General features: G+C 42.7%; 1 protein-coding gene across 2 annotated transcripts; it reads left to right on the top strand.

Moving 5' to 3' along the window:
• The first annotated feature begins 1,482 nt into the window (after positions 1 to 1,482).
• Positions 1,483 to 13,517, top strand: kynu (kynureninase). 2 transcript variants are annotated; one of them, XM_014151602.3, is made up of 14 exons: positions 1,483 to 1,770; positions 2,009 to 2,179; positions 5,309 to 5,429; positions 5,665 to 5,747; positions 6,331 to 6,392; positions 6,490 to 6,561; positions 6,888 to 6,962; positions 7,160 to 7,306; positions 10,852 to 10,950; positions 11,228 to 11,301; positions 11,391 to 11,443; positions 11,687 to 11,772; positions 12,088 to 12,318; positions 13,140 to 13,517. In XM_014151602.3, exons 2-14 carry the CDS (start codon positions 2,011 to 2,013, stop codon positions 13,266 to 13,268), a joined length of 1,401 nt encoding a protein of 466 aa, XP_014007077.1. In that variant the 5' UTR covers positions 1,483 to 1,770; positions 2,009 to 2,010; the 3' UTR covers positions 13,269 to 13,517. The 2 variants fall into 2 exon arrangements, 1 of the variants encoding a protein (XP_014007077.1); XR_001321707.3 differs by lacking the exon at positions 11,687 to 11,772.
• The last annotated feature ends 875 nt before the right edge of the window (positions 13,518 to 14,392 follow it).

The raw sequence follows: 14,392 nt of genomic DNA, 5'->3' as shown, positions 1-14,392 counted from the left end.
AAGGCGCCCTCTTCTTCGGCGTTATCCAGCCACAAAAGTTGGACAGCAGGATCGCTACTTCAATCTTAGATGGTATGAGGATTACACATGGCTGGAATATTCTATTTCAAAAGGACCGTGCTTTCTGCTTTGCATGCCGCCACTTTCAACGTCCAGGAAACCATGGTGGAGAGAAGGCGGCATTTACCCTCGCTGGCTACCAGAAGAACTGGAAGAAGGGGACAAGTTCGTTCCTGACACACAATGCTAGTGTGGAGCATAAATATGCAATGACAGCGTGGAATGAGTAGACTATTCAGAAAGAGTCTGGCTCAACAATATGCAATGCTCTAAGCGATGGACATTCGAAACTAGTCCGAGAGAACAGAGAGTGTATGAGAGCAGTTGTGGAGTCATTGCGTTACACTGCATACCAGGGACTTTCACAGAGAGGAGACATAGACAATTACATGGCTGTCAACCAGGGAAACTTCCTTGAACTTTTACAGGTCATAGGCAAATTCGACAAAACAGTTGCACAGAAAAATCTCAGATAATACTAGAAATGCTAAGTACACGCATCATGATATACAGAATGAAATACTGGGTTAAACCCTCGACTCAGAACCATTGTCTGCCATGTCCATACAAGCAGAGAGAACCAAGGCCCTGGATGACCAGAAGATTATAGACCCGTTTGCACTGAACCACAACAACAGCCGCATCGTCCTTCTATAAAACAACACTTGGTGAGTAACTGAAAGGCCTTTTATTTATTGACAGAGTGCCCCTGTCCGGTGGTGGGAACATGATTCAATCGCGCTGATCTGGATGGAAGAAGACGCATTCCACTTCTCGTTGTGGTTGCACTGGATATTATTCCTTTCCATTTCTGACGTGATAGACATTTAATCCGTAACAGTATAACCAATGCACAGCAGGACGCATGTATATCGTCGGCCAACAAGTTATTTTTTTGTATGCAATAGAAATACAATCACTAAGATTGTGATGATAGCCAATTCGTTTTACAAGTGTGTGCACAGTTAACAGGCATAGGTTAAATGCATTGCACTTCTCGTTGTGGCTGCACTTTGGATATTATTCATTTCATTTCTGACGTTGTGATAGCCATTTCACCCGAAACAGTATTACCAATGCACAGTTGTCTGGTTATGCATATGGATTAAATGCACTTGTAAATAGTCATGAAAGTCGTCTATTTTCTTAGCACCCCCACGTATTGGTCAAGCCCCTCCTTAGCACCTGGAGAGAGAAAATCCTGGCGCCGTACCTGACCCCTGTCTCCTCTAGAGCGAGTTATTTTGTGCCCTGTCCAAGAGAAAAGTTAGAATTTTCGCGACATGTTGACTAGAGGTCTAGTCAACCAATTAGATACAAGCAACGGTGTTCCTCCGGTCACCACGTCCCTCTGCCCAATCGAAAGTACGAACAGAGTATAGGCTGTAATGAAAAATAACTCATGACAGTCTATAAAGGAAGTAGGTCTATAAAGGAAGTAGATCTACATAGTGCCTCTTCTTCACCCATATTTGTTGCAGTTGTTGTTTACAGTATCGATAATAAAAGCTAGAAAATGACATGTAGTAGCCTAGGCTGGAATCAATGAAGTCAACCTCACCAGTGATATCTTTGAGGTCAATGATTAGCTAACTTCGGATATTTACATAGGGGTGAAAGAGCACTTGTGAATGTGTCCATTTTAACTCTCAAACGGGTGAAAGAGACTGGGATATATTCAACTGAAATTGGAAATACTTGCTTTATCTGGTAATTACCTAATTATTTAATTGTTTCTCCACTTTGAATTGTCATAATTTAATATATTGAACTTTGGAACGCAGGCAGTGGTTTCGTGCGTGCGTAAATGTAATTTAGCCAACCTGTCAAAACATTTGAGGTGGGTATATAGCCTGTGTAGATAGTATATACTGTAGGACTAGCTTTGTTTGAGAACTATTTGTAAATTGCATATTACTCTAAATAATTTTCCTTTTTTCAACTTCAGTAATGGACCCATTTGACGCCATCTCTCCGCGCAAGGTTCTGGAGCGTGTCTCTACTCTGCTGGGATGCAGCCAGACATCGAATGAAGTAGCCACATATCTGGACAATCACGACGAACTAAAGCATCTGCGTGAACAGTTTCTATTACCCAAAGTTGCAGAACTCCCTCCTTGTAAGTAAAATGGCAAGCAGGCATTTTATGCTTTTTAATGTTATGCAGGCTTTTGATGCACTGGCTAGTTGCTTCTCCCTATAGCAGTCCGTGGAGTGTCATTATACTATTATCTTATGTGTAGGAAAACCTCTAGCCTTTACTAACTTGTGGCCGGAGTTTTTCTGGCTACAACGAGCCTTGCTTGCCCCAAGTAAGTGGTAGGAATGAGCTGCCGTATAGTCACTATTGGGAACTCTTTCTAGAGCACCCAGTTAAATTGTGCACAAGGGCTTTTTTAAAAATGTTTAAACTAGTGAGAAATATACTGTATGTGATTATTGAAAGCATCTGAGTTTGCTTAATTTACTATCATTCTAAATTAAGGTATTTAATTGTTTTGCCAAATTTACTATCATCCTAAATTAAGATGGCTAATAATTTTTCCATATCTAATTAATGTATATTACTCTGCTTTCCATGATGTGGACAGTATGTGTTACTACATTACACAAACTGACGTTTTGACCGCATCGAATTGGAGGTAATTCCACATGCTTTTTACCTCAGATTGGTGATGTTAGAAAAGCAGTTCTATAGTCAACATGACACAAAATCAATTGCCGAAAACATATCAATAGCTTTAGTTTTGTACTGTTGATATCCTATGGTGGGTTGTGATTCGTTGACGTTTACTAACAGAAAAAGTATTTTAATTGTTTGTTCCCTTTTCCACGACGGCAGCCTCCTAAAATCAACATCCGCCATTGCAAAACATAGGTATAAGCCTTCTTTCTACACGCTCTTGTCTAACCAACCGTGTATAGGTTAAGTTTCCGTGTTGGCCTTTGAGTCGTGTTAGTTTAAACGGCGCTACTTCCCAAACGTTTGCGCCCTGTTCTATTGATTTCAGCGTGATATCGATGGAAGTGATTAACAAAAAAAGTGTTGCATTACACTTACCACGTTCGCGAACCACTTGAAACAAAATGCAACACTTCAAAATGTAGCTAGCTGATTTTCTACAAATTGTCCTCTAACCAGTGATGTAGACCATGTTCTGTGTGGTTTTTGAGCGGTGTTATTTTTAACAGGACGTGCAACCTCATCTCCCCCCTCTTGCGCAAATAGTTTAAACGTGATAATCGATACGAGTGATTGATCGGAGGGATTTTTAAACATTTTATTTAACCATTATTTAACAAGGAAAGTCAGTTAAGAACAAATTCTTATTTACAATGACGACCTAATCCTGCTAAACCCAGACGACGCTGGGCCAACTGTGGCCCAGCCTATGGGACACCCAATCACGACCGGATGTGATACAGCCTGGATTCGAACACCTCTTGCACTGAGATGCAGTGCCTTAGACCACTGCACCACTAGGGAGCCCTAAAACCAGTGTTGCTGTTTCTCTTTCTGTTTTGGTGACCCCTGTATCAAAATTCAACATTCCAAAATGTATCTGACTGTACTGCAGGTTGTCCTCTAAGCAGTGATGTTTTTTGAGTTGTGGTAGTTTCAAGTGGCCCACTCTTACATGCAGAACTGCTTTGACTCAGCAACATTTGTGGGGTTTTAAGCATGAACTGCTCGTTTCAAGTCCTGCCACAACATCTCAATTGGAATTAGGTCTGGACTTTGACTAGGCCATTCCAAAACTTCTAATTTGTTGCATTTTAACCATTTTGATGCAGACTTGATTGTGCGTTTTGGATCATTGTCTTGCTGCATGACCCAGCTGAGCTTCAGCTCACCGACAGATGGCCTGACATTCTCCTGTAGAATTCTCTGATACAGAGCCGAATTCATGGTTCTTCTATTAAGTCACAGTCCACAGGTGAAGAACAAATGGTCATCTTGGCTGGTTTTGCTTGTAAATACTTTGTTAGTTTTATTACAGCAAAGCATCCCCAAACCATCACACTACCACCACCATGCTTGACTGTTGATTTAAGGTTCTTACTGTGGAATGCAGTGTTTGGTTTTCACCAGGTATAATGGGACCCTTGTCATCCAAAAAGGTATACTTTTGACTCTTCTGTCCATGGAACAGTCTTGATGATCATCCAGGTGCTTTTTGGCAAACTGGAGTCAACTTTTTGGATGAGATGATACCCATGGACACTAACAGAGTGAAATTGAGTGTTGAGAAATCTTTTATTAACATTTATTAAAATTGACATTTATGTCCCCTGATCAACTGCCATGTTTTCAACCTGTCAGTACAAGTAGTTATTGAGTGTACGGGGACAATTAATTTTTCACACAGGGGAATTGGGTGTGGCATAAGGGGGCAAATGATTTTTCATGGCACTATGTGTAGATTATAGGTTTTCAATATATCACAAACTGTTTCTGCATATTGGTTATTGATTTGGACACTTTAAAACGGTCTTGACGTTGGGCTATTTATCAATGTCTTGTCATCAAGAAGTAGCGACAGCATCATTTTCACCGTAAGCTTCAGGAATATACACTACCTTTCAAAAGTTTGGGGTCATTAGCAATGTCCTTGTTTTTGAAAGAAAAAATCTGCCATTTCCAGCTACAATAGTCATTTACAACATTAACAATGTCTACACTGTATTTCTGATCAATTTGATGTTATTTTAATGGACCAAAAAATGTGCTTTTCTTTAAAAAAAAAAAAACAAGGAAATGTCTAAGTGACCCCAAACTTTTGAACAGTAGTGTAAATGGAAATTTCAAAAATGAATTTCCAATGCTATTGTACTTAATCAGGTAAAAACTGCTGAATGAGTCCGAAAATGTCCTGGGATTTATTTATTTTGATGGTAAGTTATACCAGAAATCACCAAAATGACCTGCCTATACATGTAGGTCTACGAGATCCTACATACAGTGAGGAAACGGCCTGCCTGGTCAGGTATAATGTGGTCGGAAGATATTGCAGCTGGAAGAGAGATGCTTACAAAATTTGGGTTGAGCTGAATAAAGGGCATGACTAAGCACTTTCATTTAGCTAAGTGTTTGAAAGTTGAATCATTTCAATGACATATTCTTCAACTGTATAACAAAGCCTCTTTCTGGGGCCAAGAAGTATGCCATGACTTGAACAATGCAGGGAAGCTTCTCAGTGCAAATGTGTGGATCGATTGTGCTAATGCACTGTTAATGTTACCCTAGCTGACCTTACACTTGTGGATGGCACCAAGGAATGCATTTACTTTGTGGGGAACTCACTTGGCCTCCAGCCCAAAATGGCCAAGAAGTACATTGATGAGGAGTTGGATAAATGGGCTAAAATGTAAGTTGTTCCCCCAACGTTTCCCCCCCAATGTCTGCTTTATGACACTGAATCAGCTCAGCTAAAGTTTTAGTCAACTATTTCAAGTACAGTAATGGTCGTTCGAGGATGACAAGTCCCCCCCATGAACCGTTCTCTTTTAATGTAATTGTCCTAACTTTTATCTGTGAAATGTGTATCCTATCCTTGTAGCGGTGAGCATTGTTTTAATGTTTCTCTGTGTTCTGTTTTACAGGGGGGTTCATGGCCATTTGCAAGGCTCTCGACCTTGGGCCTGGGCGGAGAACAATATAGAGGAACTCATGGCAAATGTGGTTGGTAAGTTCATACAATAACACATGTCCAATGCATTATCAAATACAATGCCTTACCATTCGACATTCTATGTTAGTTGTATGATCATAACAGTTAACATGAGCCAGGGCTGAGATGGGGCTATTTAACGATGCATGTCGGCACCTTTACAGGCGTTTTGCACTGATATGCGACCAAAGGGATCCAATACACACGGTCGTCATGGTTCCCTTTTTCACACAGCACTGTTAAAAGCCTGTAATCTCCAGCTCTCATAACGTTCATGGTTAAATTGTCAGGTAATTCTGATAGCTAATTATCGTTCTGTCTGGCTGTTGATGATTCATGACAGAGACCTCCTATCTGTGACTGGTTTTAAAAGGTAATTGCACCCTGGCATTGTGCCATCTTTTGCAGTGAGCAAAGTACAGCCAAACCAAACAACTGAAGGCCGTTATGCTCCTAGGATGTCTTTTTTTGTGCTGAAAATGTAGTGTGGAAAATGTAGGTTTTGATTGCTTAAATGCTATTAGGTAAAAAGGTGTTCTAAAGTTATGTCAGAGCAATGGGAATTAAATCACGCCTGTGTTTGCGTACGTGCGAACAGGGGCTAAAGCTGAGGAGGTTGCCTTGATGAACGGGTTAACGGTTAATCTGCATATTCTGCTGGTAAGATAATGTCAAACTTTTATACAAATCTCCAATGTGACATACATTATTATACCGAGACTTTACATAAACAACATGTTATACATTTGCTTTGCAGCTGTCTTTTTACAAACCTACAGCAAAACGTCACAAAATCCTTCTTGAGGACAAGGCTTTCCCCTCAGACCATGTGAGTAATTCCAACGACACAGAACTTGTTTTAAACCTACAGGATGTTGGCGTAATGACTGCAGGTCATTTTGTGTTCAAAGCCATTTGCATTCTTCAACTGCATTTCAACCATAATTCATTGTTTTTGCCCTAAAAAGATCTTTGACGGTTGTATAATACTTGAGTGTGCAGGACCTACTCTTCATCATTTATCCTGTCGTAATAGAATAGTCCACTGTTCTTATTCCCACCACATTGTATCTGTTGTCTCTGTGTTGGTGGAGGAGAGTGGGGTAAATTGACCCACTGTTTTTTTACCATGTTCATCGTGTGTGATTTCTTCAGTATGCTGTGGAATCTCAGATCCAGTTGAAAGGATATGACCCTAAGGAGAGCATGCTGCTGATGAAGCCCAGACCGGTAAAGTAGTCGTTTTTTTTTCTGTAATCCCTTTTGGGGCGATAGGACTTAAAGGATAACTTTTATTTGCACCTTTCAAGGTACCCAAGGACATTGAGTATAAAGAGTTAAATTGAGTGTTGAGAAAGAGTTTATTAACAGTAATTAAAAGTGAGATTTATATACCCTGACCAACTGCCGTGTTTTCTACCCGTCAGGGCGAGGAGGTGCTGAGAACAGAGGACATTCTGGACACGATAGAAAAGGAGGGAGATTCCATTGCTGTGGTTCTGTTCAGTGGAGTGCAGTACTACACTGGACAGCTCTTTGATATGGCCGCCATCACTAAAGCAGGGCAGAAGAAGGTAAAAGGACTACTTTAGAACCACTGCTTAGTGTCTTTTTCTCGCCTGCACTGAGACCCTAACATTTGTGTTTTTAAAGGGGTGGGTCTTTTTGGGAAATGTTATTTCAACGTTTGAATTCATTCTTGATTGTCTAGATACTACTTCTAAACCCTTTACAAATCCCCTTAGAGCAGGGTTCCATAACACCCCCTTCACCACCCGCTGTATATACAAACGTATGTGGACACCCCTTCAAATGAGTGGATATGGCTATTTCAGCCACACCTATTGCTGACATGTATAAAATCGAGCACACGGCCATGCAATCTCCATAGACACAAATTGGCAGTAGAATGGCCTTACTGAAGTGCTCAATGACTAACGTCGTGGCACCGTCATATTTTTTTTACCTCTTTTTCTCACCAATTTCGTGATATCCAATTGGTAGTTAACCTTGTCCCATTGCTGCAACTCCCGTATGGAGTCGGGAGAGGCGACGGTCGAGAGCCATGCGTCCTCTGAAACACGACCCGCTAAGCCGCACTGCTTCTTGACAGACTGCTCTCTTAACATGGAAGCCAGCCGCACCATTGTGTCGGAGGAAATGCCATACACCTTGCGACCGTCTCAGCGTGCATGCGCCTGGCCCGACACAGGAGTCGCTAGAGGACATCCCGGTCGGCCAAACCCTCCCCTAACCCGGACGAAGCTGGGCCAATTGTGTGCCGTCTCCTGGTCGCGACACGGCCTGGTATCGAACCCGCATCTGTAGTGATGACGCTAGCACTGCGATGCAGTGCCTTAGACCGCTGCGCCATTCGGGAGGCCTAGTTCGTCAAATTTCTGCCCTGCTAGAGATGCCCCATTCTGTTATTGTGAAGTGGAAATGTCTACGAGCAACAACGGCTCAGCCGCAAAGTGGTAGGCCACACAAGCGCACAGAATGGGACCGACGAGTGCTGAAGTGCGTAAAAATTGTCTGTCCTTGGTTGCAACACTCACTACCAAGTTCCAAACTGCCTCTGGAAGCAACATCAGCACAATAACTGTTTGTCGGGAGCTTCATGAAATGGGTTTCCATGGCCAAGTAGCAGCACACAAGCCTAAGATCACCATGTGCAATGCCAAGCGTCGACTGGAGTGGTATAAAGCTCGCTGCCGTTGGACTGAGTGAGAACGTGTTCTCTGGAGTGATGAATCACGCTTCACCATCTGGCAGTCCGACGGACGAATCTGGGTTTGGCAGATGCCAGGAGAAAACTACCTGGCCCAATGCTTTAATGTTTTTGTCAAGTATTATCTCTATTTGGGCTTCTTGCGGTCAATTTGTAGTCTACAAATGATTTGTAATTATGTTCCGGCCTGACTCGCCGCTCAAGAAAAAAAATCGGCCCGCGGCTGAATCTATTTTATGATCCCATGCCTTCTTAGAGGGTACACAAACATGATCTGGATGGTGTTTTATGAAGGTTCAATTTAAGACGGTCAAGAGAGTAACACTGCCCTCTGGTGTCAACTGTGATACTGTCACTACATTGCGACAAAGAAGTGAAGTCTTTTGTTTATAATCAGTGGTTCAATTGGGCCGGAGTCACGCCCACCTACCTCCCTTCTAGATTCTATTTTTAAAGTGAACCCTCATATCAAAGGGGGCATAAGCTTTATCTATACGTTATTAAACTCGCACAATCTGGATTTCCTGAACTCTTTCAAGAACCAATGGGAAGAGGATTTAGGCGGACAACTTTCAGACGAAACTTGGCAGAGTATGCTTCAGAGAATACATTCTGCTATGTCTAAGACATGCTGTGATTCAATTTAAAATAGTTCATCGGCTGCATTTGGTCAAAGGCAAAATCATCCAAGATTAGACCAGAAATAGATCCCACTAGTGACCGATGTATGCAGACTCCTGCTTCTTTATTACACGTTTTGGGCAGGCTCGAAATTGACATTTCTGGATATCAATTTTTGAGATGTTTTCTAAGATACTGGAGAGTCCTATAGAACCTTCTGGCTTTTTTTGCATTATTCAGAGTGGCACCACAGGAGGCCCCACAGGAGGCCCATCGAAACAGTTCTATGGAGTGCCACCACAGGAGGCCCCTCTAAACAGTTCTATGGAGTGGCACCACAGGAGGCCCCTCTAAACAGTTCTATGGGCCACATACTGGCATTTTACTTTTCTTCTAGCTAGATGTCTTCTATTTGAGTGGAAGGATGGGTTTCCTTCTACTTTTAACCATTGGATAAAGGAAGTTATGCAACATCTCAAGCTAGAGAAAATATGCTACTCCGTTAGGGGATCTGCAATTACATTTTCTAATATCTGGCAACCTTTCCTATCCTTGGCAGAAGACATGGACCAGCTAATTTCACCCAGCTAACTCCATAAACCAACCCGAATTTGTATAATTATTTAATACTTTTTTCTTAGATCTTAATTTTTTTACTATTTGATTATATTACTCAATGTATATCATGTCTGCTTAAATAAGTCTGGTTTTGGGTTGGGGCTCTGTTAGAGCATGGGGGGGTTGTGGTGGGTTTAATTTGGTGGGTGATCTGCCCTCTACCTGCCCTCTAATTTTGATCCGTGTGTTCTGCCCTCTACCTGTTCTGGCTGTTATCTGTAGAATAAAAAAAAAGCCAAATGAAAGAACTTGGGTCTGGAGCTACCAGGAACCAGGCTCCTGCACATTGGGTCAAAAGGAGAAACAGACGGAGCCAAACTCCAGCAATTTAAGGTTTTGAAGGAAAAAATAGGAGAAACCAAGGTGGACATGAAGCTAGGGTTGAACTGGGATGTGGACATGAACTTAGGGTTGATGTTAGAGTTGAACAGGGATGTGGACATGAAGCTAGGAGTGGTTGAGGTTAGGGTTGAACTGGGATGTGGACATGAAGCTAGGGTTATGTTTAGAGGGGCTCCTCTGAATTCCTAATTCAACCCCTATTTATAATGGATAATGGCCATTGTATCCACTGTGTATAGTCAAGTTATTTCATCATGCTTCTATTGTGTAATGTTGTTATTAACATTTGCTTTTGAGGTAATGAAGCATGTTATTTAAAACAAAAAAGCATTTTGTCTGACAACAGCTGCTCCAACAGCGTCCTCTGTTGTCAGGGATGAGTAACAATTTGACGTGATTGGCTCGCAGGGTTTGTCTGCATTCACCTCATGCAAGTGTATGACGCCCATTCAAATTCACTCCATGCTGAGAATGACATTTGTCAAATAAACAGCAGTGTGTTGACAAGGAAATATAAATGATGACACTCAGGAGATGTCAAACCACACACACACACACAGGGGGAAGCCTTCCTTCTGTAACATTTAGCAGGGCAATCAAAACAACCAGACTTAGTCCTAATGATCCGCACGATAATACCCCCACTAGGAATACATGAATCATTTCTGAAGTTTATCTTAAAAAGACACACACGCAAACAAACACTCAGACACGCCGATGAACCGCCTCTGATGCGTCCTGACTGCACAGCTCCGGCCTGCTGCCCTTAGCATCTGGCATGACCGTGCGTTTTTGCTCTTGCCATAGGGCTGCTACGTTGGATTCGACTGTGCACACGCAGTGGGCAATGCAGAGCTGAAGCTGCATGACTGGGGAGTGGACTTTGCCTGCTGGTGCTCCTACAAGGTCAGCATTGGGGGTTTGTGTGGAGAAATCAAGGGCAAATGAACTGCTGGCAGTGGCTTCACTCTGTTTCCTGTCCAACACCTGCTGACACAGGAAGACCACAATATGTGGGGTAGAAATGGACTTGTTCTAGCTTAATATTGCCAACGATGATTTTCTTGCAGTTATCGATGCCCATTTTCAAATATTGTAGATTATCCTTGGTCTTGAATGCTGTAGATAATACGGCAGACAAACTATGCAATGTGTTGACAGAGTTATTTGTATTCATGTGTAGTATGTGAATTCTGGAGCTGGTGGACTGGCTGGAGCCTTTATCCATGAGAAGAATGCACATACAGTCAAGCCTGCGTGAGTATGACAGTGCAGTACAGCTCAGATGTGTGTTCATATTACGTGTGGACTCTTGTGTTTTAACTACTTGTTACTTTCTCTCTCAGGCTCACGGGATGGTGGGGACATAACTTGAAAACAAGGTTCCGCATGGATAATGGTATCAACATATTTGTGATCCATGTTCTCATTTTATTCCCTATACTGGGACACATTACAGAATGTTGCTTCAAGTTGGCATTGTCGGGTCTCTAAGCAGAGATATCCATGTAGCTTGATTTACACTGACATCTCCTGGTCATATTAGGGTATTACAGAAAATGGGTTATACCGTGTTCATTTCACCCTTTCAGTCAAGTCACATGAATTCATCACGAACATCCTACATTTTTTCTTACCATAGAAATGGATCTGCTACCTGGTATAAGTGGCTTTCGGCTATCAAACCAACCCGTCCTGCTGGTGTGTCCACTGCAAGCTAGTTTAGAGGTGACTGGAACCAATTTGGGTTTTTCATATCGATTTCATACAGCAAATATTAGAACAAGTTCGTACTCATCTCTCTAATCATGGAGTTTACAAGTGACCTGTAAAAGGTTGTAACTGTTGTTATAACCAGGGTTGGGGTTAATTGCATTTCTATTCCAGTCAATCCAGGAAGTACACTGAAACTCAAATGCTCTTCAATGCTTTTCAAGTAGGAGAATTTGGAATTGGAATTTTGTATACTTTCTGAATTTAAATGGGATTGATTCCAGCCCTGGCAATAACTGTTTTGTTGTCAATCTTTGCCAATACGTCCAGGTCTTTGCTATGACCAGTATGGCAGCTCTGAGGAAGAAGTCCAGACTTCTGACGGGTTACTTGGAGTGTCTGATCCAGCACTACTACAACAAGGACAAGGCCCAGCCTCACAAGCCCTACGTCCATATCATCACTCCTTCCCACCCTGAGGAACGAGGCTGCCAACTCTCCCTCTCTTTCTCGGTCCCCATCGCAGCCGTGTTCCAGGAGCTGGAGAAGAGGGGCGTCGCTGTGAGTGGCTTCATATATACAATAGTAGTACAGTATTGGCGAGTTTCCCAGACCCATATTAAGCCTAGCCTGGACTAAAAAGCGCTGTCTTTAATAAATACAAATTCACTTTAAAAAAGTAATAATTAATTGACCATGCTTTTTAGTCCAGACGTGGACTTACGTTTAATTTGGGTACGAAATACAAGCCCTTAACATGTATGCTGAACAAAATATAAACGCAACATGTGAAGTCTTGGTTTCATGAGCTGAAATAAAAGATTCCAGATAATTTTCCAGACGCACAAAAAGCTTATTTCTCTCAAATGTTGCGTGCACAAATGTATTTACATCCTTGTTAGTGAGCATTTCTCCTTTGCCAAGATAATCCATCCGCCTGACAGGTGAGGCATATCAAGAAGCTGATTAAACACCCGCAGACCACATGTAACCACCCCAGCCCAGGACCTCCATACCCTTCTTCTTTACCTGCAGGATCACCTGAGAAGGGAGAGGAAGGGTGCTGAGGCGTATTTATGTCTATAATAAAGCCCTTTTGTGGGGAAAAAACTAAGTCTGATTGGTTGGGCCTGGCTCCCCAGTGGGTGGGCCTATGCCCTCCCAGGCCCACCCATGGCTGCGCCACTGCCCAGTCATGTGAAATCCATAGGTTATGAACTATGAACTGTAACTCAGTAAAATCTTCGAAATTGTTGCATGTTGCGTTTATATTTTTGGACAGTATGTATGTGTTTCACGCATGAGTATACATGCATAGATTAAAATCTATATTTTGTAATTGACTGTTGCTGTTTTGATCTATTCTCTCCATGCCATCTCAGTGTGACATGAGGGAACCCAACGTTCTGCGCATCGCTCCGGTGCCGCTCTACAACTCCTTTAGTGACGTACACCGCTTCATCACTGTCCTAGGATCAGCTCTGGCTGCCAGCAAAGAACTACTACAATGATAGAAACAGTATTTTATTGTTAACCCACCTTTCAGAGTATTTTTGACAATGCAGTATAAAAACATACTGTTTTTATTGACAATGTGCTGGAGTCATTGACAGGTCTTCTGAACTACTGTCCCAAAGAATTGCAATATGCTTTCTCTAGGCTACTCAGTAAAACTAAATTGGTTGGAATTGTATCCCTACTCAAAATTGTGAGACAAGTTTGTTACTATACAATGTCAAATAAAAGCAAATAGTCAATTACTGTGAATCTCAATTCAAGATTTTTTTGGAATGGGAGTCAATGCTGAGACCAAGGTCTCTTTTCCAGATGAGCTCTGTATAGCTCGCATCCACTACAAGAACATGGTAATTGCCTACGGAGCAGCGAGATAAACTGCCCCTCCCTACCTTCAGGCTCAACCATACACATCACAATACAATAAACACATTAAACTACAACTCACATGCAAATTAAAATGCCAGGACAGAGAAAATCTTGGACTGGGTTGAGCCGGAGCTGCCCTTCTGTGGGTGTGGGAGGGCCAATAGACCAGAGGTGGCAGAACAGAGTGCTCGGGTTGGGGTGTAGGGAATGAGCAGAGCCTGAAGGTAGGGACGGGCAGTTCCTCTTGCTGCTCCGTAGGCAATACCATGGTCTTGTAGTGGATGTGAGCTTTGACTGGAAGCTAGTGGAGTGTGCGGAGGAGTGGGATGACATGGGAGACCTTGGGAAGGTTGAAAATCATGCGGGCTGCAGCGTTCTGGGTAAGTTGCAGGGGTTTGATGGCACAAGCGGGGAGCCCAGCCAATAGCGAGCCTGGATTTGAACCTGCGTGTAGGGTCGTACTCTACGGATGTTGTAGAGCATGAACCTGCAGGAGTGAGCCACCGCTTTGACGTTTGCAGAGAACGACAGGGTGTTGTCAAGGGTCACGCCAAAGTTTTTTGCACTCTGGGAGGGGAACACTGCAGTTGTCAACCATGATAGAGAGGTCTTGGAGCGGGCAGGCCTTCCCCGGGAGGAAGAGCAGCTCTTTCTTGTCGAGGTAGAGCTTGAGGTGGTGGGCCGACATTCAAGCTGAGATATCTGCCAGGCAGCGCAGAGATGCTTGATGTCACCTGGGTGTCAGAAGTGG

This window comes from Salmo salar, chromosome 17 (assembly GCF_965601325.2).
Source record: "Salmo salar chromosome 17, fSalSal1, whole genome shotgun sequence".
Taxonomy (NCBI): domain Eukaryota; kingdom Metazoa; phylum Chordata; class Actinopteri; order Salmoniformes; family Salmonidae; genus Salmo; species Salmo salar.
The sequence above is the reverse complement of the archived record's forward strand: the minus strand, read 5'-3'. Positions and strand labels throughout refer to the sequence as shown.